The sequence below is a fragment of the Lycium barbarum genome, chromosome 11 (assembly GCF_019175385.1).
Source record: "Lycium barbarum isolate Lr01 chromosome 11, ASM1917538v2, whole genome shotgun sequence".
In the NCBI taxonomy this organism is placed as follows: domain Eukaryota; kingdom Viridiplantae; phylum Streptophyta; class Magnoliopsida; order Solanales; family Solanaceae; genus Lycium; species Lycium barbarum.
The window spans coordinates 24,422,187-24,445,281 of record NC_083347.1 but is presented as its reverse complement, the minus strand read 5'-3'; the positions used below and the strand labels follow the sequence as shown (position 1 = coordinate 24,445,281).

Genomic DNA, 23,095 nt, shown 5'->3' with positions numbered 1-23,095 from the left:
GAGCTTCAGCTATGTGCGACATTGTGTAGCAATTGGTATCATGATAGTACAAATTTAAACTTTTATTTGGGAGGGTATATACCTGCCAAATGAAAATGCCTGGGGTGCAATGATTTTTGCACTGGCCGTACGTATAGTGGCATGGGTTTAATTATTTTCTTTGAGCAATATTCGACATATTATATATTATTCACTCCGATTGACTTGGTGTTTTATAATTTTACTTGGTGCAAAGTTTAATATGAAAAGGAAAGGCTTTTGAAACCTATAGTCTTATAGGTGCCAAAAACATTTGTCAATCTATAAAACTGTTAAAACGTGTAGTTTTAGACATTACCATAGTATTTGTGTGACTAAAGCTTCTCATTAAAAACATTTATGAATGCGCTATTTCTTTGGAACAGGCTAATAAAAGAAATAGTGCCAAATAAAATGAAAAAGAGATCGAAGTGTATAGAGTTCTACTCCAAACGGTTGAAAAATGAGTCAAGTGCGAAGGACCCTGCCAGGGTATCGGATAGCAACGAAACGCTTTAATGGAGTCCGGAGCCAAAATGGCATATTTTTACAGCAATTAGACCAAAATAGGCTGTCTTTTTTTTTTTTATACCCAAATGGGTATTTCGTTGATCATTCAACGAAATACCCCAGTTACTGTTCATAGCAGCAACTCTTTTTTTTTTTTTTTTTTTTTTTTTTTTGCTATTTCGTGGATTGTTCCACGAAATAGCTTTTTTTTTAATTTGTTTTTTGCATTTCGTGGAACAATCCACGAAATAGCTTTTTTTTTTTTTTTTTTTTTTAATTTCGTGAAAAAAATGATTTGTTTTTTACATATCATGACACAATCCACGAAATAGATGTTTTTTTATTTTATTTCGTGAATAAAAAAAAAATAGGAAATTATAATTTTTTTTTTGTTTTTGCATTTCGTGTATTAAAAAACGAAATAGGATAAATTTTTTTCTAATTTCATTCGTATAAAAAGGAAATTGGAATATATATATATATATATATATATATATATATATATATATATATATATATATATATATATATATATATATATATATATATTATTTCGTGTATTAATGAAGGAAATTTATTTGTTTTTTTATTTTTTTTGCATTTCGTAATCTAATGAACGAAATAGGTTTTTTTTTTTTTTGTATTTAGTGAATAAAAAAACAAAATAGGAAATTATATACATATATATATATATATTTTGCATTTCGTGTATTAAAAAACGAAATAGGAAAATAAAAAATAGGAATATATATATATATATATATATATTTCATTCATGTACCAATGAAATAGGATGAATATATATATTTTTTTGTGTTTCATTTATAAAAACATTTATATATTCACGAAATAAAACAAAATCTTATTTCGTTTTTTAATAAACGAAAAAAAAATAGTTGTAAAGTCAAGACATAACTTTATTTTAAATATAAATATAATTCTAAAAAATATAGGGAGAAAAACTAGTTGTAAAGTCGTCAAACTTTAGATGGTCATAACTTTGCGCTCAGACGTCCGATTTACGCGATTTTTTTTTTTGATTTTGGGTATTTTTCCGAGATGTATGCACACAAACCGCCGGCAGAGCCGATTTTTAAAAAAACGCCTTTTATCACATTCAGTTTTATTTACTTATAAGATGATGATACGCAATAGATTTCAACGTAAAAATCCAGGGATCATGTATCTGTGAATGTCAATTTCACTTCTGCGGTTTCAATTTTTGAAAATAAAGCTGACTAATTTTCTCGATATATAAAGTTGACTAAAATAACCTTACAGTTAAACACTAAGTTTTTTGAAAAATATATTTTAAAAAAATTAAAAAATGGCTTTTAATCAATTTGGAAAATATATATATATATAAGATCAATTTCAAAAAAATATAAAAAAACTGTTTTTTTTTATATTTCGTGGATTGTTCCACGAAATGCAAAATAAAAAATAAAAAAAAACCGTTTTAAATTAAAAAATAAAACAGTTTCGTTAATATAAATAAAACTGTTTTTTTTGTTTTTGCATTTCGTGGAACAATCCACGAAATATGTTTTTTTTTATTTTTTATTTTGCATTTCGTGGAACAATCCACGAAATATTTCATTGGTACATAAATATATATATATATATATATATATTTTTGCATTTCGTGTATTAAAAAACGAAATAGGAAAATAATTTTTAATACACGAAATGCAAAAATAATATATATATATATATATATATATATATATATATATATATATATATATATATATGTATATAATTTCCTATTTCGTTTTTTTATTCACTAAATACAAAAAAGAAAAAAACCTATTTCGTTCATTAGATTACGAAAAGCAAAAAAAATAAAAAAACAAATCAATTTCCTTCATTAATACACGAAATAATATATATATATATATATATATATATATATATATATATATATATATATATATATATATATATATATATATTTTCCAATTTCCTTTTTATACGAACTAAATTAGAAAAAAATTTATCCTATTTCGTTTTTTAATACACGAAATGCAAAAACAAAAAAAAATTATAATTTCCTATTTCTTTTTTTATTCACGAAATAAAATAAAAAAACATCTATTTCGTGGATTGTGTCGTGATATGTAAAAAAAAATCATTTTTTTCACGAAATTAAAAAAAAAAAAAAAAAAAAAAAACTATTTCGTGGATTGTTCCACGAAATTCAAAAAACAAATTAAAAAAAAAGCTATTTCGTGGAACAATCCACGAAATAGCAAAAAAAAAAAAAAAAACTATTTCGTGGATTGTTCCACGAAATGCAAAAAAAAATTAAAAAAAAAGCTATTTCGTGGAACAATCCACGAAATAGCAAAAAAAAAAAAAAAAAGAGTTGCTGCTATGAACAGTAACTGGGGTATTTCGTTGAATGATCAACGAAATACCCATTTGGGTATAAAAAAAAAAAGACAGCCTATTTTGATCTAATTGCTGTAAAAATATGCCATTTTGGCTCCGGACTCCGCTTTAATGCCTTTAAACTTAACGAAATTTTCAGGATTGCTGCACGCTTTCTTGCGATTTTAGCGACTGATTTCCTCTTTTTGTGGCTTTTCAAGTTCAAGCAGATAAATAATCTCTTTAAGTGACTGGCTACATCCTAATGATTCCAATGATATGCACTAAAGTTATCTTTAACTTAAATAAAGTACATCGGATTACAAATAATACGTTCAATGTGGCTTCAACTGAAAATTGATGTATACTTTGAAAAATTCAAACTTGAACGTGACAAAGTTTGCCGAACAAAATAAGGGGGAAAAAAAAAATTCAAATTATAGAGCTTCAGATTTGCTTCATTTCTACCCAAGAAGAAAAATTCCCAGAACCCTAAATCCCTCCACCCAACCCCATCCCCACCCCCGAGCCTAGTTTAATTGTTTTCAACTATACCAATTAGGAAACTGCAAACTGCAATGTCCTAATTAACAACCCCAATATTCTACTGCTATTGAGCCCCAAAGTCCCACAAATGAATAGTACCATCACTAGAACAAGCAACTATATGCCTTTCATCTGCATGCATGGCATTTACCTCCCCTATTCTCTCCCTTAAACTATAAAGATACACACCACGTTCTACATCCCAAACCCTAACAACCCCTCCAACACACATTACTCCATACCCACTATTATTCAGGCACCCACTAACTCCCCGTTGAGATGCTCCCCTCACGTTAAACCTACACACTTCCTCCAAATTCTCAACCCTGAGGACGGTCGAGACACCCCGACCGTCCACCACCATGAGCGACTCATTCGTGGCATCAAAAGATCCCACAATGAGCCCTCGTTGGAAGGATCGTTCTCGGAGTATCATTCCTTGGTTACGTAAGTCAATAACTACAAGGCGCGGGCCCGTGCATGCCACGGCAGTGTCTTGGGTCGTGACCCGGACCCGGCCCACGAGCTCGGTTAGCTCGGTGAGGAGGTGCCAACCCCTTACTGCCTCGGGATCGGTTAAGTCGCCGTTGACGAAGATTACTTCCTCCGTTTCACTATTCCATATGTGAAATGGACGGTCCGGAACACCTGAAGTATTGTCCACAAAAAAGGTTACATGTAGTGAAACTCGAGTCACGCTAATACTAATTGAAAGTATAATTGATTTTAGCATTTACCAGAATAGTAGATTGTATTAATGATGAGAAATTAACCGGCAATTACGTTGGATAGTAACTCCAGACCAACCTTGACGCAAGACATGTACGACATTTCATTCAACAATTGAATAAGCTTCAAATTAAAGTTCCGTTTTCATTGACTTTTAAGTCAAATCAATAAAATTTAGAAGTTTCTTTTCTCAAAATACTGTAGCTCTGTAGCATTTTTCCTTAAAATAAAAAAACACTGCTCAAGGAAAAGTCAATCAAAACCTCTTCCTTAGGAAAAGTCATCTTGTTAGTTAGGATTTAAATCCCCACCTTATAATTTCTTGCCTCATGTAATAATTTTTTTTTAAAAAAATCAAAGCTTCTTTGAGAAATCTTCCTGTCCAATCTGAAAGCAAATTGTGATAGACGGACAAAGTGTGTTACGCTTTTAGCATCATAATTACCGACATTCTGTTTCACACTGACGTTCCATAATTAGTTAGTTACGTTGGTCAAGAATTTTGACCAGTTTATCTCCAACGACTTCGTTTTTAATATTTTTATGATAAACTAATTAAACTTGTGAATCTACTAACCACAAATTTTAAGCATTCAGGGGCCGTTTGGCAGGAGGGATAGAATGAGCTGGATTATTAATTTAATGAGATTGGAATTAATGCTATGTTCGATTGGTAGATAACTTTTTTGATATTCTATTCAATCTCATGTTGATGGGATGACATATAAGGTGAGATTAGTAATCCCATCTTATCTCACCCAATCCCATCTATTTAGAATAACTTATCTTTCTACCAAACGACCCCTCACTGCTTAAACATACTTTAACACGCAAAACTGATTGCCACACGCGATACTCCGTACGTTTCATTTTGTTTGGTACTGTACTGTATTAGTCTGTTCTGACAAAATAACACATTTATGCTTTTAATGGTAATTTTTTATAATCATACAAATATCATAACATTTTTAATAGACTATAAATTTTTAAAATATTTTTTAGTATTAGCTTTTATGTCAAGTCAAATTATGAGGAAATAGAGGGAGTAAACAAAATAGTATAGCAAGTTATAAATTCAAGCACCTGCATAGAGACCAACCCACCACCGATCACAACCGGTGAAATCCACCAACGCGCCATCATTGACCACATCTCCTAAATGAGCACGGTGGGGCGGAGCCTCCGCCCCGGCAATAACTGCTACATGTATATCACCATCCAATGAAGCAAACACAACCTTCTCATCCGTCAAAATAATCCCCGAAACAGCCCTAGAGTATCTCCCAAGCCTGTCACGTTGTTGTGGATGAAATGTAGACAAATGAACCCTAGTTGGTATATGAAACAACTGAACCGAACCGTCAGAAAACCCCGCTGCTAAATGGTGATCGGATAATGCAAGACGACGACAAGAAAGACCATCGTTGTTGTTGTTGTTGTTTGTGGGGGTAAAATGAAGAGTGTGGTAAGTGTATCTATGTTGGTGGAAGTTGTTGGAAGTTTGGTGCCAGTAAATGTATTCGTCGTGCCATGTTTGACGAAGAAGGTGGTGGCGGTTCCATATTTGGCGTGTTAAGTTTTGCCAGAGAAGATCGGAACGTGACACTGCTCTCCATGTTGAACAAACCTGAAAATGTTATGTTATACACCAAATCCAAAGTTCAGGAATTTTAATTCCAAATTTCCCTATGTAATACGGCCATAAAAAATAAAATAAAAAGTAAAATCCATCCATCCCAATTTATTTTATATTTTACTTCTCGAGATATAAATAATGTAAACTTTGATCAATTTTTCAAGATGTGCTTTTTTGCAGTATTGACTTGAAAAGATTTAATTGCACTGTATAGTATCTTTCGTAAAGTTTTTGAATATATAAATTTCAATTTTATAAAGTCAATTTAATTCATTTATTTCACTCTAAAATGATTGGTCTATTAGCGTTTGAGTTTTATTAGAATTTCAAGACATAATGCACTTTTTTATTTCAGGATGTGCTCAAGTGTTACTCCAACTTAAAAATGATGCACAAATTGAATTTGATGTCATATTTTTCTTGTAAAATTAATCCTTTCAATTAGTACTTCAGTAATTTTTTACTAAGTCAAAATAAATAAATATCTTAGCTCTTAATAGGCAGAGTTATATGAAACTAATTTGTGATGGTGGGACGCACCAAATACCTATGTTACTCGGACTCTTCTAAAATGTCATCAGCTACGTATCGGATCTTTCAAAAATAATGTATTTTAGGAGAATTCGACACAAATGCAGCAACACTTTTTGATGAGTTCTAATAACTCATCCAAATACCACCAGATAGAATAGAAGAAATTAAGTGTAAGGTGGTCCGAGAACTATTATTATAAGTAAAAATTCAGAACTCGTGATTAGTCAAATACAGACGGAGTCATAGAAGTTTTAGTTGGCAGTTCTAGTTGGCACTTGCTACCTGTAACAAATTAAACCTATAAAATATAGGTATCAGCACACTGAGAACACGAAAAAGTGAAGCTAATGCCAAGTCCATCTCAAATTACTAAAAATGTTTGCCCAAAATGTTGTTTGGTATCCGAAATCCAAGAGCTGTCAAGCAGAGAGGCATGCAAGGTGACAGATAGAAAAGACATGCAAATCACGATATGAGGTAGTAAAGAGGGAATAATACTGGCATGCGCCTTTAGCGTACTTTATAAGTAATTTATTAGGTTAGAGAGAAACTAAGCTGTCACCATGGAGTCATGGCAGGCACTCCCCCCACATGTATGGATTTTCACTCCAAAACGACGGTTTCACGTGATGACCATCTCGTGAGACAGGGGGAAAGGTATTTGACCACAGCAAATAAGAATAATGAATAAAATTTTATAATGGTAGTGATCTAGTAGCTCAGTTGATTGGCTACCTGAACTTTCACCTTGTTGGTGAGGGTTTGAATTTTCACGTTGTAACCTCTTTCCCCATTTCCTCTTTCCCTACTCCCTATATAATAAAAAAAAAAATTAAAAAAAAAAGAATAAAATTTTATAATTTTATTATAGAGTAAAATCTGCCTATGCTATTTGGAGAAGGGAATCTTCTAAGAAGAAAATGAACTCGTTATGTTTTTAACTCATTGCATGAAATGAATTGAGAAGAAGAAAAGGAAAGGTATGCAGGGATAGTCAGGAAAAAAAAAAAAAAAGAGTAGTACTCCTATATGAACTTTCACCTTGTTGGTGAGGGTTCGAATTTTCACGTTGTAATCCCTTTCCCCATTTCCTCTTTCCCTACTCCCTATATAATAAAAAAAAAAAAAAAAAAAAATTTATAATTTTATTATAGAGTAAAATCTGCCTATGCTATTTGGAGAAGGGAATCTTCTAAGAAGAAAATGAACTCGTTATGTTTTTAACTCATTGCATGAAATGAATTGAGAAGAAGAAAAGGAGAGGTATGCAGGGATAGTCAGGAAAAAAAAAAAAGAGTAGTACTCCTATATATTAGCTACAACATCGACCTAGCTACTACTATCACTATCAGGGAAACAAACGAGAAGAAAATCACTGACGTAGTCCCCAAAAAGTCGAGATTATATTACAGCAAAATTATTTCACTATTGTAGTTGAGCTACATTAATTTCTTTTCTAAATATTCACAAACATTGTAGCATCCAATCAGGGTTGTATGTAATTAATGCTATAATAAAAATAATAAAAAATTCTTTCTTTTGATATTAAAAGGAGTTATTTCTCAACCCAAAATCTTTATGAGTAACATTTTAAAATTTACAATTATTCTTTACGGAGACGATAGATAAAAGCGACAGGGAAAAGGAGTCAAAACTGACAAAAGAAAGAGATTGACTTCGACACATGCATACATCAAATTAAATAAGGCGGAGATTTTCTCCTCAATATTTTATGGTCCCTCATCCCATTAAAATAAAAAATTGGAAAACAGACATACAAGCATATCCAAATTAAACCCCATCAAATTAAAAAGCTTCACACAAACAGGCCATTATATACAACTCCTTCCGTTCAAAATAAATGTCGCTTTGACCAAAAAAAAAAAAAAATAAGTGTCATTTTAGAAATTAAAGACAAAAAATAGTAATTATTTTCAATTATACTATTATATTAAAAAATTATTTTTCTTAATAGTGTTCGATTATCAAGAAACATCTAATACATAAGGATAACTTAGTAAACTATGCTCCCTCCGGTCCAAAATATAGTTTACCAAGAAGGTATTTTATTCTTTTTCCAAATTTACTTTTTACACATCTTTAATTCAATGAACAAATTTAATTATTATTATTGTTTCAAAACCTCTCTTAATTAGAGACATTTTAGTAAATACACCTTTTAATTTTTTTGGAGTAAGTGAATTCCTTAATATATGTGCCTAATTCTAAAACCTCAAATGTTTTGGACTGGAAGGAGTACTTTATATTTATTATTTTTCTTGATGAGCATGAAATGAGCTAAAATTATACTCCTCCCGTCCCAAAAAGACTATCTTTTTTTTTAGTCTGTCTCGAAAAGAATGTCACATTTTTATATTTAGAAATGATTTAACTTTATGAGATGATTTACAGTTACACAAATATCTAAGACTTGTTTTGAACCACATATTTTAAAAGTTTTTTTTTATTTATTAAATTTTGCGTCAAGTCAAAGAAGAATAATCTTTTTGAGACGGAGCGCTTATTTTGGAATAGGAAGACTATATACATTGGTTTTTGGAAACAGAATAGACACATCTCCTTTTCTCTTTCGTTTCCAAGAAAAGGTTACTAACGGACCCTCTCGTTAAGAGCAAAGAATCTCAACATACCTTTAGCTTTTACAACAACTTGCACTAATTTCTTTGACCGACGAATTCAAAATTTTAGGGTTTAAAATTACAATTTATATACTACTCGTATATATTAATAAAATTTTAAAACAAATAAAAAACTTAAACAAAAAATTATTGAGTTCCGTCAATCGTGTAATATCAATGATAGATTCAACCTTACTTAATATTGGTTAAAGTCTCTTCACTTTTAATTAAAATCTAAAGTTCGAGCAATAGAGATAGAGAATTTTTTTTATAAGAAAGATTTCATGTGTTTAATGAACCTATCTGTTACCAAATGTGATTAGACAGAAATTATTGTTCATGCCATAATAGTTATGCTGCCCCTTCCACAGACTTGTGTAACTGATCAAGGAAAAGGAGATGTCCCATATTAAAGAAAGGGAAGGATAAGACCTAAACAAAAGGATAACATAAGATATACAAGTAGCTACTAGGAGTATTATTTATATGGATAAGGTTGGAGAAAGAGGGGGCAGAAATTGGATTCATGAACTAGTGTAATAAATGGGGGAGAAAAGGGGGGAGAGTGGACTGCCAGCCAAGAATCTGAATCAGCAAAACTGGAAAGACTTATTTTAGTCTGGAATTAATGACCAGGAATGGGCAATCTTACTTCTTAGACATGCTTGGTCTTGAACAAAATTTCATATATATATATACACACTCCCTCTCAATTTTTGTAGCACTATTTAACTTAGTACAAAATTTAAGAAAAAAAGACTTATGAAATTTATGATCTAAGACTTATAAAATTTGTGATCTAAAATAAACGTTGGACATTTGTGTGAATATAAATCATTTTATTAAGGCTAAATGAGAAATTTTAAAGTTAAGTTATTTCTAATCATAAAAATGTGTGACATTATCTATGGAACAAATTAAAAAACAGTAAGTGTCACATAAATTGAGATAAAAAACATGTGTGTATATGAGAAAGGTTTTCGGCTCTTTGATAGAAATTAATATAACAAGAGGTCGAATTAGTCAAAACGAGCCAATTCAAATAGCCAATGATTAAACGTCTTAAATAAAAACAAAAGCAGGACCTTTACTGTACTCCAAGTTTATAAGTACATATATATACACTCATCTAGACTTAGATCCTGGTTGAATGGGCTTATGCCTATAAGCTGCAAACAGCTTATAAGCTAAAAAAAATAAGTTAGGGTAGTCTAATTTATTTTTTTTGGCTTATAAGCTGTTTTCAGCTTATAAGCTGCTTTAGATAAGCTAAGTCAAATGGGCTCAATTATTTTTTTGAACTTATTTTAAGCACAAAATGACTTTAAGCTGACCAGTCAAACACTCAAAAAAACTGAAAACAGCTTATAAGCAACTTATAAGCCAATCCAAACGGGCTCTTACCTCATGCACTATTTTAAGAGAAGAGAGCTACGTATGCAGTTTAGTTGTACGTCCAAGAATACATACAAATAAAGAATCTGTAACAACGTCTTCATTTCAAGATCATCTATACTAGATATGCAAATAGATCTGATAGTAACAGTTTTTATGGGAACCAGACAAAGGATATAGTGTAGTTTTTTTCAAAAAAAAAAAAAAAATTATTAACAAAAAGAATCCGGAGCATATAATGCTTAAACTTTTTACTGGTACCTACAGTCAGAAAAAGGTGATCGGTATTTACTGTTTTTTTCTCAACAATCGTAAATCCCCACCTAACAAAGAGAGAGTAAGACCCAAAAAACATACCATGATTACCCAAAGGATAATGAGGAAACGGCATATCATTAATGTTAGTGTTTCAAAGCAACAAGCCAGTACTAAAAAGGAAAGTTCCTTTGGATATTTCATTGTTCTTGTCTCCATGTACGGTAGTGGAATCATATTAACCAACCATCTTGGTAAATTAATTACTTCCTCGGTCTCAATTTGTGACAGATTTTGTGAGTCAAATTTTTTTATTTAATTTTGATCGTGAATTTAGACATACACATTTTTAAGTTTTTTGAAAAATAATTACATATTCTAAAAATTAAATAAAAAGTACTATAAGTCACAATAATAATAATAATAATAGTAATAATTTAAAATACTTAAATTAAGGACATACAAATAAATCACGGTCAAAAACTTTTTTATTTGACTTTCAAAAAGCGAAAAGTGTTAGTATAAATTGATACATAAGGAGTTGAAGATCTTTCTTCACCTTGACAAAAGAGAACAGATCAATGTTGAAAAAAGTTTAAGGTATACACCGATAAATTAAAGACAAACTATTATTGAAAACTAGTTTGTTAACAATGATATCAATAAAAAGGAGACCTCAACGGTCTCTTTCAGACATCTTTTTGAAGTAATAGGAGTACAAGCTACTGTAACATATATTATATCGTCAAATTAAAAAAGAAAAAAAAAATGCATTGCACTTAATGGAGTGAGAGTGTGATAGATATCTTAGAAAGTTCAGTCAAAAAGTTGGGGGGATTTCTCATTTCTAGAGCTTAAAAAGGATTATGCAATGAAAAGGAAAGGAATTCAAATTTAACCATAAGAACTTTTTTTGGCATAGATGCAACCATATGCAAGAAAAGGACTGTCCATGAGATTGACAAACCTTAGGTCAAGATGCTTTAATTTACTGCATATTTCTCATACGTTGATCGGACTTTTCAAAAATACTAAAGGTTATGTCGAATTATTCTTCAAAAATACTACTCCCTATATAACTTTTTCTTGAAATATCTGATATGCATGCGACATTATTTTTAAAGAGTCCAAACAATATAATATTTCCTTCAAAATACATGAGAAGAAAATTAACAATAGAAGTTGGAAAATGCAAAAGAGGAAAAAAGAGAATCATGAGATTTCAAATGCAATTCTCAGCGATATTTGTGTGGTGGAAGCTACAAGTATCCGTAAAATTAGTCAATGTGCACGTAAGCTGGCCGAACACACAGTTATTAAATAAAAATCAGAGTTCTAATCTACAAGTACAGAGTTCCTGAAAAGACTTTCTTTCTGCTGCTCAGATTCGTCACCCTAATGGCACTGCAGGATCTCCAGTTTCTGTGAATAGCTACTTATTTCAACATTTCATTTATGCACTGATGAACACTCACTACATTTTCAGTAAAATCTTCAATGCAAAATCTGCATTTTGTCTCTATATATTAATCTAGTTGCTCCCTACAACTATTCACGGGTTGGGTTTGACCAAACATCCTACAATGGAATGATTATATATCTCTAATCTTTTCTGTTTATAGAAAGATAAGATTACGCCTGACGAGTTACCAAGATTACCGAAACCCCCATTATTAACTTCACATTAATGCTCGTTCACTCACACCCCACTCTTTCATATTTTACATAATATTTTTACACATAATATCAGCGAAATGTATTATAGGAATTCGATAAATATAGTATAAAATACACAAAGACCTTTGTAGGAGTCATTATAATTGATCATAAGAGATCATTTCCTTAAGATAACTTAGGGGCGCAAATCTGAATTAGTAACTTTTGTTTAGACGTTGTATTTGTATTAGAATTTTTTTTTAAATATTTTATTGTGAATCGAAGTAAAACCAGCTATGAATTTGGTGGCTGATTCAGAACTCGTAAATTTAAAATTCTGATCCCGCCTCTAAGATAGTATAACTACAATTAACTGTCATGGCATAGTTTATACATTTATATACTTATTAATATTGATAGTATCATACACTATAATTAAATCCTAAAATATCATAATATTTCTGTGGATTAATTATTGGGGGAAGGCATTGAGGTGTACCTGGAAAATATTAGAGAGTGCTTGAGCAGCAGCAAGACGACCAATGGAACGGGAAGTATCAATGGCCATTTGTGAGGCCAAAGCTTCCAAGAATGGCTCCGGCCAAACACCATTTCCGCCACCACCTCTACGTTGTCTCCGAGATGAAGAACCTCCTCCACGGCCATTACCTCCATCTCCAACTTGTTCTGAAGTTGATGACGACATAATGAGGAATTTGGCTATGTAATACTAAGTGAATCAAGAACTACAAACAGACGACGTCAGGCGACTCGATCTTTGACCTCTTATTATAGGCAAGAGCAAGGGCTGAACTTATCAATATATCATAAGACAAGAAAAGCAAGTCAAGCAATAGCCTGGTTTACGAGGTTCTACCACTACAAAGCTCAATAAGCGAATATATAGAGGTCTTAGTAACAAATACATAAAATGAAAATTGGTAGGTTTTGTTGAATTCTGTCTAGCTAAAGGCGGCGGTAGAGGGAGAACGTGGTTCGGACCACATTCAAATATGGCGAGAAGAGACTGTTGGTCTGGTCCTTTCTCCATGATCCTTTTCAGGTGTTTTCGACACGTCCTTTTTTATTTATTTATTTATTATTTTTATTTTGCTTTTTGAAAAGTGGAACACCTTTAAATCTACTGTGTACTTTCTTTTATTGCTCTTTTGAGTGTTGTACTTATTTGACATGTTTGGAATTCCGAGTGGGACGACTCTTTTCTCTACCACTGCTATATGTGTCCTTTTTCCTGTATTTTACTTATTGCTTACTGACAGTGTTGCCGTTTGAAAAAGGAGTTATTCATCCATTAAAACTAACATAACTAATATTATGTTTAGATTTCAATTTATTTATCCTAATTACTTAATTTGGATAGTCAAAGGATATTTCTTTATCATAATTTATTTCAAATATCTTCTAATTATTTTTAATTGTTAATTATTGTAACTTATAATACTTTTTATGTAATTTCTAAATCTGTTAAATTTATTTTGAAAAATTGAAGATTCTATGTCTGAGACTCCGAATTCACGCCAAACATTAGTTATTTTAACCATCGTACTTCGCATCAAGCCAAACAAATTGAATCAGAGTGAGTAGCTTTTTATTTGCTTTCTATAAAATTTGAACCACCGATTAGAATGTCTGGTTATTATTTTTACAAGTACATAATTAACACATCATTTAGATGTTTGCTTATGTATTGTTTTATACAGGTTAAAAGATGCATGAAATAACTAAGACATGAATAACTAGTCCCTAGCTATATAACTAATTATTGCAATAATAATACTTATAACTCTAATCAACAACCAAACGACCCCTAAAGGATATGGTAGAATGGATAGAATTTCTCTCTATCCTTGGTGAAAGGTTTGGAGTTCGAGCTTTAGAATTGCATATATTTTTGGTAGAGAGTGTTTCCTTTTTAAATGATTTTTTTGCATTGTAAATTTAAATTAATCGGAATTTTGAGTTCCAAATACCATGTGATTATAAAAAAATAAAAACTTAGTCTTTCGTTAAAAGAACAGCCGATATCATTTCCAATTAAACAAATGATTAATGTGAAGCATGCTCCCTCTCTACTGCGATAAGCAAATGACCAAGAAACTATTTTATATGAAATAAGCTTTAGTACAAAAGAGAAATACTCCCGCTATTTTATGCTTGTATATTTTTTGAACTTGGGCTATAATTTACCATAGTTGGGGAAATTAATTTGTCATTTCCTTACACTTAAATTATTGTTCGTTCTCAATAAAGTACGTAAGTAGCTATTTGTGCTCGAAAATTAACAAATAATTTTTTTAAAATAAATTCTTGTTTAGGTATTGCCCACCCCAATTTGTTGACTAAAGAAATAGGAGTAACAATTTGGATATTTTGATCAAATCACCTGTTTTACTAGATATTGTAGAGAAACATTCACTCATCATTTTACCCTTCTTCATTGGAGTAAAATGATCGATCAATGTATAGGACAATATGGGCATTAAATTGATTATCTCCTTACATAAATTAAAAAAAGAAGATGCAAAAGTCTGAAACAGACCAAACTATCACGCTTTATGAAACCAGTAGGCAAAATTTGAGTATTTTCATTATCGCTTCTAGCTAGTCTCTATTTAATCATATATTAGCTAGATAGGTTCATGATTTACATAAAATTAAAGCACAAATTATGTTCATCATTTTAGATGTTGCAACTCGATGATCCTTTGCCATGCGCCGTATATGGCGCAACTTTGCAATGCGATTATTTATAAGAATACATGCTTATATAAAAGAAAACTGTCAATAATAAGATTAAGAACTTTACGTAAACCGGAAGGTTCTCTGTATATTATACTCCATATGATAGTGTGAGACTGTGACTGATAACTGTTTAATTGTATATCCCGGTTTTTAATATTTTGCAGCATGCGTCTTAATTTTTTCTATCTTTTAAGCTATTAATTTTTATTATGAACAATTTGAGTTATTTTTTAGATGATCTGATAATGTTTTCACACTGATAACACGTAGAAGTTCAAACTCTTTAAACAATATGCCTTTTAAAGGTTTTTATTTTGCATAATTAAGATTTAATGGGATGACCATTGGTTTCCTACTCTTCCTTTTCGTCCTTTAATTTCGAGGAAACTATTAGAGAGGATCCATCATTAATCCTGTGCCCAGGAGAAGATTAAAGGAAGATGTGGGTTTCAAATTATTATAATCACACACACAGATATATATATATATATATAACCCCATTAAACATTTTGTTGTGACCCCTAGATTTTTATCAAAGTTTATTTTGCTCGTTTACACCATCATTTCGATTTATGTTACATATATAGTTTGAATCATTGTAGAGTATGAGAATGAACTGAAGGCTTTTAAAATTTGTGGTTTTGAATATTTCATAGTAGTTGTAAATCTATAGCTATATATATTATAAAAGCAAGACATAGGTTCGGTGATGTGGCGCTTTCTAAAGTCATAAAACATATTTATCTTTTTTCTCATGTTTTTGCTTTTTTTCTCTTATTTTATCCTTTATTTTATTTATTATTTAAAAAGAAGCCGAATAGTCACTTTGAGTAACTTCTGGCACCAACTACATGCAACGAATCAAACTTAACTCCCATATTAATTGAAGGTTTCTCTGAATTGTTGCCTTCTTTTGCCCACCAAAAAAACAAAAGAAGAAGAAAAAACATAAACGTAGTTGAAGTCGTCTTAGTACAATGCGGTACTTGCTGCCATATTTAATTGAAGGATTCTAACAAAATTTTGCCTTACCAAGATCTCTTTGTTTGATGTCAAAATTTCTAAAAATTGTCACACGTCTTTTTGGAGAGATCAAACTTCTTTAAAAAAATTCCCATTCTACAGCAGCAAGGGTGAATTTTAAAGAATTTATATCATCAATACAGTAAAATTCTGGTACGTTTTCCAATTCATTTCTTAAATTAATTTATAGTGTTTTTTTTCTTTCTGGGTTAATCCATATCTCTACAATATTTTTGTAATTTTCCATTTTCATTTGCTAATTTACTTTTCATTCCTTTCCCCTCATTTGTGTTACGTTAATCAATGTCTTTATTTGTCGTCATTATATAAATGGTAGTCAAGTTTGTCGACATGTAACATGTAGATTGAGAAATGTGGCTCCGGAATTAGGTAGATGAAGATAGCGAACAGGAAAAGTTCGTTATAGAGTATGTTCAAGAAGGTGAAGTTCTTTCACTTTTGTTTATATTTTCCTGAAGTATTATTAAATTTTTGTGCATTCCAAACTTCATTCACTAGGAAAATTGAAAAATCTGATTTCATCCAAGTTAATGTTAAGTGCTTGGGAATAACGAAATTCTTTGTTTTTGCTTGTGTGAGATTAAGTAGGCGTTTGGCCATGAAAATCAATTATTTTTTACTTTATTTGGAATTTTGAAGTTCGAGTTGAAGATGGGATTGTGTTTGGTTATATTTTTTGCAACGAAATCATTTTGGGCCTTTTTCTCTTATTTTTTTTTCTTAATTTTAAAAGTTCAACCGTCTCTAATTAATAATTTACAATTACTTAGGTTTTTTCCTTCCTTAACATTTTTATTTATTACATATATATTTTAATATTCATTTCGGTTTCAAACTTCTTCCCTCCCTTAAACAATTTATTGCACTTTTAGTTTCTTCTAATGGTGTTTGACCATATTTTCTCCGTTTCTTTCTAAACTGTTTCGTTTACTTTTAAATTTTAAAAGTAGCTTGCAAAAATAAATTTATTACCTTCTTTATGCACCGTTAAAAATTTAAAAATTCTGAAGAGCTTTATTCTCTCTAACCATTTCGTTTCAAAAGTTCGAGAAACTCACAAGTAATCATCGAGGAGCCAAAAACAATAAGTATGATGGATCATTAGGATGTGACACTCTTCTTAGATCAATTTTTTTTTTTTCCGCACATAAACTGAGACAAACCCTCTAAAATCAATTATTAAAGCAGGTTTTTTTAATAGTAATATAGATATATAGAATTATGGTTTTTTACTATAAAGTAGGTTTGTTTTATATATTAATATATAGATATTGATCATATCTTTGACTTGCATATGACATATATCTTTGACCAAGAAGGACAGTGTTGAATTTTAAGGAAATTCGTGATTGGGTTGATGTATTACTTACTACGAAAGAGCGACTACCGGTCACAAAGTATTATTTCCTTGACCTATTAGAGCATAATTTTAGACATTTTAATGTCTCATTAGATGTTTTTTGAGAATTGAATAATATTAAAGAGGACTACTTCTTTATTAATGTTAAGGGCATAGTTAAAAATACTTAACAATTTTTGTTTTGAAACTCTTAAAGGTAACACTTATTTTGAGATAACTTTTTTTTTACTTAGGTGACACTTATATATTTTAGGACGGAGGGAGTAGTTCATAGTAGAATCACGAAGACATGCAGCGCAACTTTGGGTATAACCCAAAGCCATGAAGGATTCGAAAATGTATTACATGAACTCTCTCTTATTGATTTACCTCTATATAAAGGATAATACACTTGGCTTAAGGGTAAAGATGTTGTCACTGTCTCCAGGCCAACTCGACAAATCTTTGATCTCTGCAGATCTTTAATCTTGAATAACAAATATTTGTACGTTGTGAATTGAATATCCAATAACCGCGCGAAGCGCGTATAACTTACCTAGTTCTTTTAAAATTTATGAACTTAACAAGAAGTATAAAATTAATAATTTGTAAATTTAAAAATAAATTTTCTTTTCTTAACACATTTTAAAAAATGTCACATAAATCAGAGAGCTAAGGAGCTACGAAACTTAAACATACAATAAAATATTTATTTTACCCATTTGTACAACGCACAACATAAGTTATTTATATGATGACTAAGCTATTCTTTTCCTTTTCCAGAATTCTTTTATTGATGAGTGTAAATCGTTTAGGTAAATTTCTGTAGGTAATTCATTCTACATCATCCTTGAAACTCAATTGCTGCATTCTTTGGTTTTCCAAACCTTTCTTCAAAAAGTAAATAAACTTTTATCAATCCTAATAACAGCCTTGTGTCAGTATTATTTTTTTCTTCTTACTCCATCATCATCCTCTTTCTTTATATTAGTAACTCAGTATGTACTGGTGTTATGATCAGAGAATTTATTCTGCATATTTCTTTCTAGCTACAATCTCTCTCTCTCTCGTACCAACCAAAGTTGTATAGCGATGTCATTTGGTCAGTTGCTTTATCTTAATTTCATAAAGTACCAGATCAAACCGATGTTAAAAAATACGGTTAAGGGCCAAACATGCCCCTAGACTATAGGATATTACACGGTTATGCCGAAGGTTGGCATGAATGTGCCCTTACCGCTATACATTTCAGCCATTCTTGCTCTTGATTTAACGGATTTTTTTTTTTTTTGGTAATAAATTGTAAAATTTTATTACCACCAACAAAATACAAAATAAAGAGCACTTGATCCCCCCAAACACCTTCCAGGAAGTAGGGCTGTTCACGGTTTTGGTTAAAACCAAAACCAAATCGAATAAAAAAACCGACATTTGGTTTGATTTGGTTTTAAATTTTAAAAACCGATAATATTTGGTTTGGTTATGGTTCTATTAAAAAATAACCGAATAAATAACCGAACCAAACCGATAAATTATATACATAAATTTTATAATTATTTATATGTATAATATTAGTTTTTCATATATAATTATAAATATTTTATACCTTTTAATCATTAATTTGATTTTTGGTCTACTTATTTCACATGATTGTTTAAGGCCCATATTTTTAAGAATATGTCCAAGCCCATGTCTTTAAGTCTTTTAACTCTTTAAGTGTTAAGTGTAAACCTACTAACAGAAGCTCACGTTAGAGTCTAATGTCTTTAACTTAAATTTTTAGCCTTTTTTTGTCAGTCATTTGATTTTAGATTGTTTCTTCTTCTTTTTTTTCGAATTTATACCTTTCTTTTTTCTTGTTTGAATGAGTCCTAAACTTCTCATATTTTTCATATGAAAAGGACAGAGGTTGTAGATTTGGAGGTTCCTATAGAAGATACTTCAGTAACATCAGCATTTGCTGTAACTCAAGCACATGGTAATGCCCTAATACTTCTTCCGTGGGTAATCCTCCTAAAAAGCAGAAAAGAACAACTCCTTGTAATCGAGACCCTAGCCTTGGGGATAATGATAGAAAAACATCTGAAGTTTGGGATCTTTACACAAAGTTTTGTTAATAAAATGGGAGAATTGAGGGCAAAATGCAATTATTGCCCAAAAGTTTGGGATCATTACATAAAGTTTTTTTATTTCATATATTTTCATTTTAATTTTAGGTAGTCTTTATGTTTAATTAATATGTATGTTTGTAAACAACAACTAAAATCTCCTATGCTCTACTTTATTTCCAGGTATGTGTATTAAGATGACAAAAATGGTGCAACCACTACTAAGTTAGTTTTTAGCTCTATATGTAATAGTTTAGCAACTTTGGGTAACTTGAGTACTACACTATCACTAATAGTGAAAATGTTTCTATGATGTATGTTTCACCTTAAACTATAAATAAAAGTTATCATTTGAACAAAAAAAAAAGACATGTCTTTTTCAACTTTTTAATGTTTTATTGATAAGTCTCATGGCTGCTAGTCATAAACCGAAAAATTGAACCAAACCGACAATAACCAAACCAGTGGTTATTATTTTATTTGGTTTGGTTATGGTTTTAGACATTTAAAAACCGACTAAATTGATTTGGTTATGGTTTTAATCAATAACCGACCCAAACCAAACCATGAACACCCCTACCAGGAAGGGTGCCAGAGAACTCGAGCCTCAAGAACTAGTTACAAATTGCCTCAAGAAATCCTATACATTTTCTATCCTGTTTTGATCCTATAAACATTCCTATTCTTTCTTTCACTATGAATTCTATCTGTTTCACTATGTAACTAGTAATCACAGTAATATCTTTAAAAATTCTCCAGTTCCTAGCTTGCCAGGTGAAGTAGACTAATGCCCCATGAACTGCAGCCACCACTTCCTTCTTCATTTTACACCAGTGCTTCTTCTTGATGTACTCTAATGCCATTCTGGATTCTAGTTGGGGTAATTTTAGTCCTATCCATTGAGTAACTTCCTTCCAAACTGTTTTGGCCCATTCACACTCAACAAATAAATGTGCAGGTGCTTTCATCTCTTCCTTATCACATAACACATAATCAGCAGTTTCACATACTATTCCCATTCCCACCATTCTGTCCTTTGTCAGCAGTCTCCATTGTGTGGCTCCATAAGATAAACCTCTTTTTAGGTTGCAATATCCTGCTTCACACCAGGTCATGAGTTCCATACACTGTACCAAGATCAATGAGTGATAGATAGCTTTAAGAGACTGAATATTTCCCAGAAGCAATCAATATATATCTACCAGTATTATACCAGTGTTGCATTCCCAGTTTGATTTTGTTCAAATTTCTCCAATACCAGTTACAATCACTAGGTGGGGTGTGCATCCAGAAATCTTCATTACTTGTCATATATACCCCATGGACCCATTTAACCCATAACATCTCTTTGTTATTCACCATTAACTAGATTAACTTTCCCACATAAGCCAAATTCCACTTCCTGGAATTTTTCACATTCAGACCACCATGTTTCTTAGGAGTACATATTCTCTCCCAAGATACTAATTCCATCTTTCTGTCATCCTCACTACTTCCCCAAATGAAATCTCTGCACTGCCTATTTATATCCTTTAAAACACTTTGGGGCAGTATAAAAACTGCACCCCAGAAGTTATGAAGAGAAAACAGGATAGAGTTAACCACATGCAATCTGCCAGCATAAGACAGATGTCTAGAAGACACTGACCTGAACTTTTCTGTAATCTTCACACTTAACTGGTGACAATCAAGCTTGTTGCAGTTCTTTGGTGACAAAGGTAGTCCTAAATACTTCATTGGAAAGGTTCCTATACTGAAACCAGTGAGATTCAACACCTTCATATTCAATTCATCCTTCATACCAGCCATATAAATGCTTGACTTTTCTGAATCTGCAGTCAAACCAGTAGCAGCATAGAAATCCTTCAAATCCTCCATCACTTTTATAATTGAGGCTTTTGTACCTTCGCAAAAGATCATAAGATCATCTGCAAAGGTAAGATGGGTAAGCTGCACCCTTTTACACATGGGATGATATTTGAAATCAGGAACAATACTCATTTGTTTCAAAATTCTTCTCAAGTACTCCATCACCAGTACAAACAATAAAGGGGAGATGGGATCACCTTGCCTCAAGCCCCTTTTACCCTCAAAATAACCATTACTCTCTCCGTTCACCTTATCAGAGAAAGTAGTAGTGGTCACACGTGCCATTATCAGTTGAATAAACTTAAAAGGAAACACATATCCCTCTAGCATTTCCTGGACAAATTCCCATTGTACCATATCAAAAGCTTTTCTAAGATCAATTGTCATACCCCATTTTAACCGAGTTAAAGTAGAAGTACGACATATTGGTGATTCCTCTTTTGTTTATGTTAAGGAGTCGTCACCTAATTATTTATGGTGAATTAGGACACCTAAAGTTTATTAAAGTTATTTTCTAAAGTTAGCTCTGTTTAAAGTCTGCGAAACTTAAGATTCTAGGTAAGGGTTCAATTAGTCTAAAGGGAAGGTATTAGGTATCCTTTAAGACCCATTAACAATGGTTAACCGACCGGACTTATAATTAATTAGGCTAAGTGTAAGCATAGTATTATAAAAAGAATGTAGTCTTGTAAATATGCCTAAAGTGGTGAATAGCCATGTAAGAATGCTTATTAAAAATAAGACTTGTAGAAAATAATAATTTGCATAAAAGAAAAATAAATTGAAGAAAAACGCGGGATGGTGTAATGTTTTAAACATGTTTGAAAATGACTCAAAAGGGGAGACATTAGCTGATTTTGTTTTAAAAGTAAAGATAAGATGAATTTTTTTTTCTCAATGTACATGATTGATTCAAACTTGAAGAGTTGTTGATAAAGTATATATGAGTTCATACTTACATCTTAGTGGCATTTCAAAATTTTCTAAGATAATAAGAATAGGACGTACCCTTAATTCAAAATAGATGTTCGCGACTTTGCGTCTTTGAAGATCAATTGTGTAATATAAGTGAATACTATAAGTACTATAAACAATTTTAGAAATAGATAAAATAGATAAAAAGAAAACGAAACTGATGGAATTATTAATAGTTCTTCCTTAAGATGACTACTTATTGTTTCTACAACTACCCATACTAATTCTCTATAATTCGTATAAACTAAAAGGCAAAAATAAAGTGTTAGTCATACAAGGTAAATAAGAAATACAACAAAAATAAGATAGAAGGAAAGAAGAGCAAATGGAACAGTCCATTTTTTGGACTGTTGCTGCAGCCTATTTTGTTATTGGGCTTCGGCCCAGAAAGCCCCCTTTTTTGTTGTTGTTGTTGTTGCTGTGGGCAGGCTGGACAAGAGAGAAATTATGTTGGGCTTTTAGCCCAACGTCGAATGCGGAAGAATGTGAATCCCTCGGACTCGTATGCGATGTGTCATGTATATAAAAAAAATGAAAAGGATTAGTATATGGTCAACGAATAGTGTTAAACATACGAATTATGAACTCAAAGAAAACAAATTAACAGATTGTATACTCTGTGTATATTTTAGATATATCTCATTAAACTGCCATGTTAGCAGAAAAACTAAGCCTTAAGCAACCCAAGGAAGTTACCACATATTAA

The 23,095-nt window shown here is 31.2% G+C and overlaps 1 protein-coding gene across 1 annotated transcript; it reads right to left on the bottom strand.

Annotated features, from left to right (window-relative positions):
• Positions 1 to 3,358: 3,358 nt before the first annotated feature.
• Positions 3,359 to 13,206, bottom strand: LOC132618703 (transcriptional regulator STERILE APETALA-like). The gene is made up of 3 exons (XM_060333711.1): positions 12,791 to 13,206; positions 5,260 to 5,803; positions 3,359 to 4,095 (listed from the first exon to the last, which is right to left on the bottom strand). Exons 1-3 carry the CDS (start codon positions 12,995 to 12,997, stop codon positions 3,512 to 3,514), a joined length of 1,335 nt encoding a protein of 444 aa, XP_060189694.1. The 5' UTR covers positions 12,998 to 13,206; the 3' UTR covers positions 3,359 to 3,511.
• Positions 13,207 to 23,095: the final 9,889 nt, after the last annotated feature.

Bases quoted from the DNA above. Each gene is read 5' to 3' on its own strand.
- LOC132618703 (XM_060333711.1), bottom strand. From the start codon at position 12,997: ATGTCGTCATCAACTTCAGAACAAGTTGGAGATGGAGGTAATGGCCGT. The intron at 5,804-12,790 runs GTACACCTCAAT...TAACATTTTCAG, and splicing joins CACTCTCTAATATTTTCCAG to GTTTGTTCAACATGGAGAGC. The intron at 4,096-5,259 runs GTGCTTGAATTT...ACAATACTTCAG, and splicing joins GTGGGTTGGTCTCTATGCAG to GTGTTCCGGACCGTCCATTT.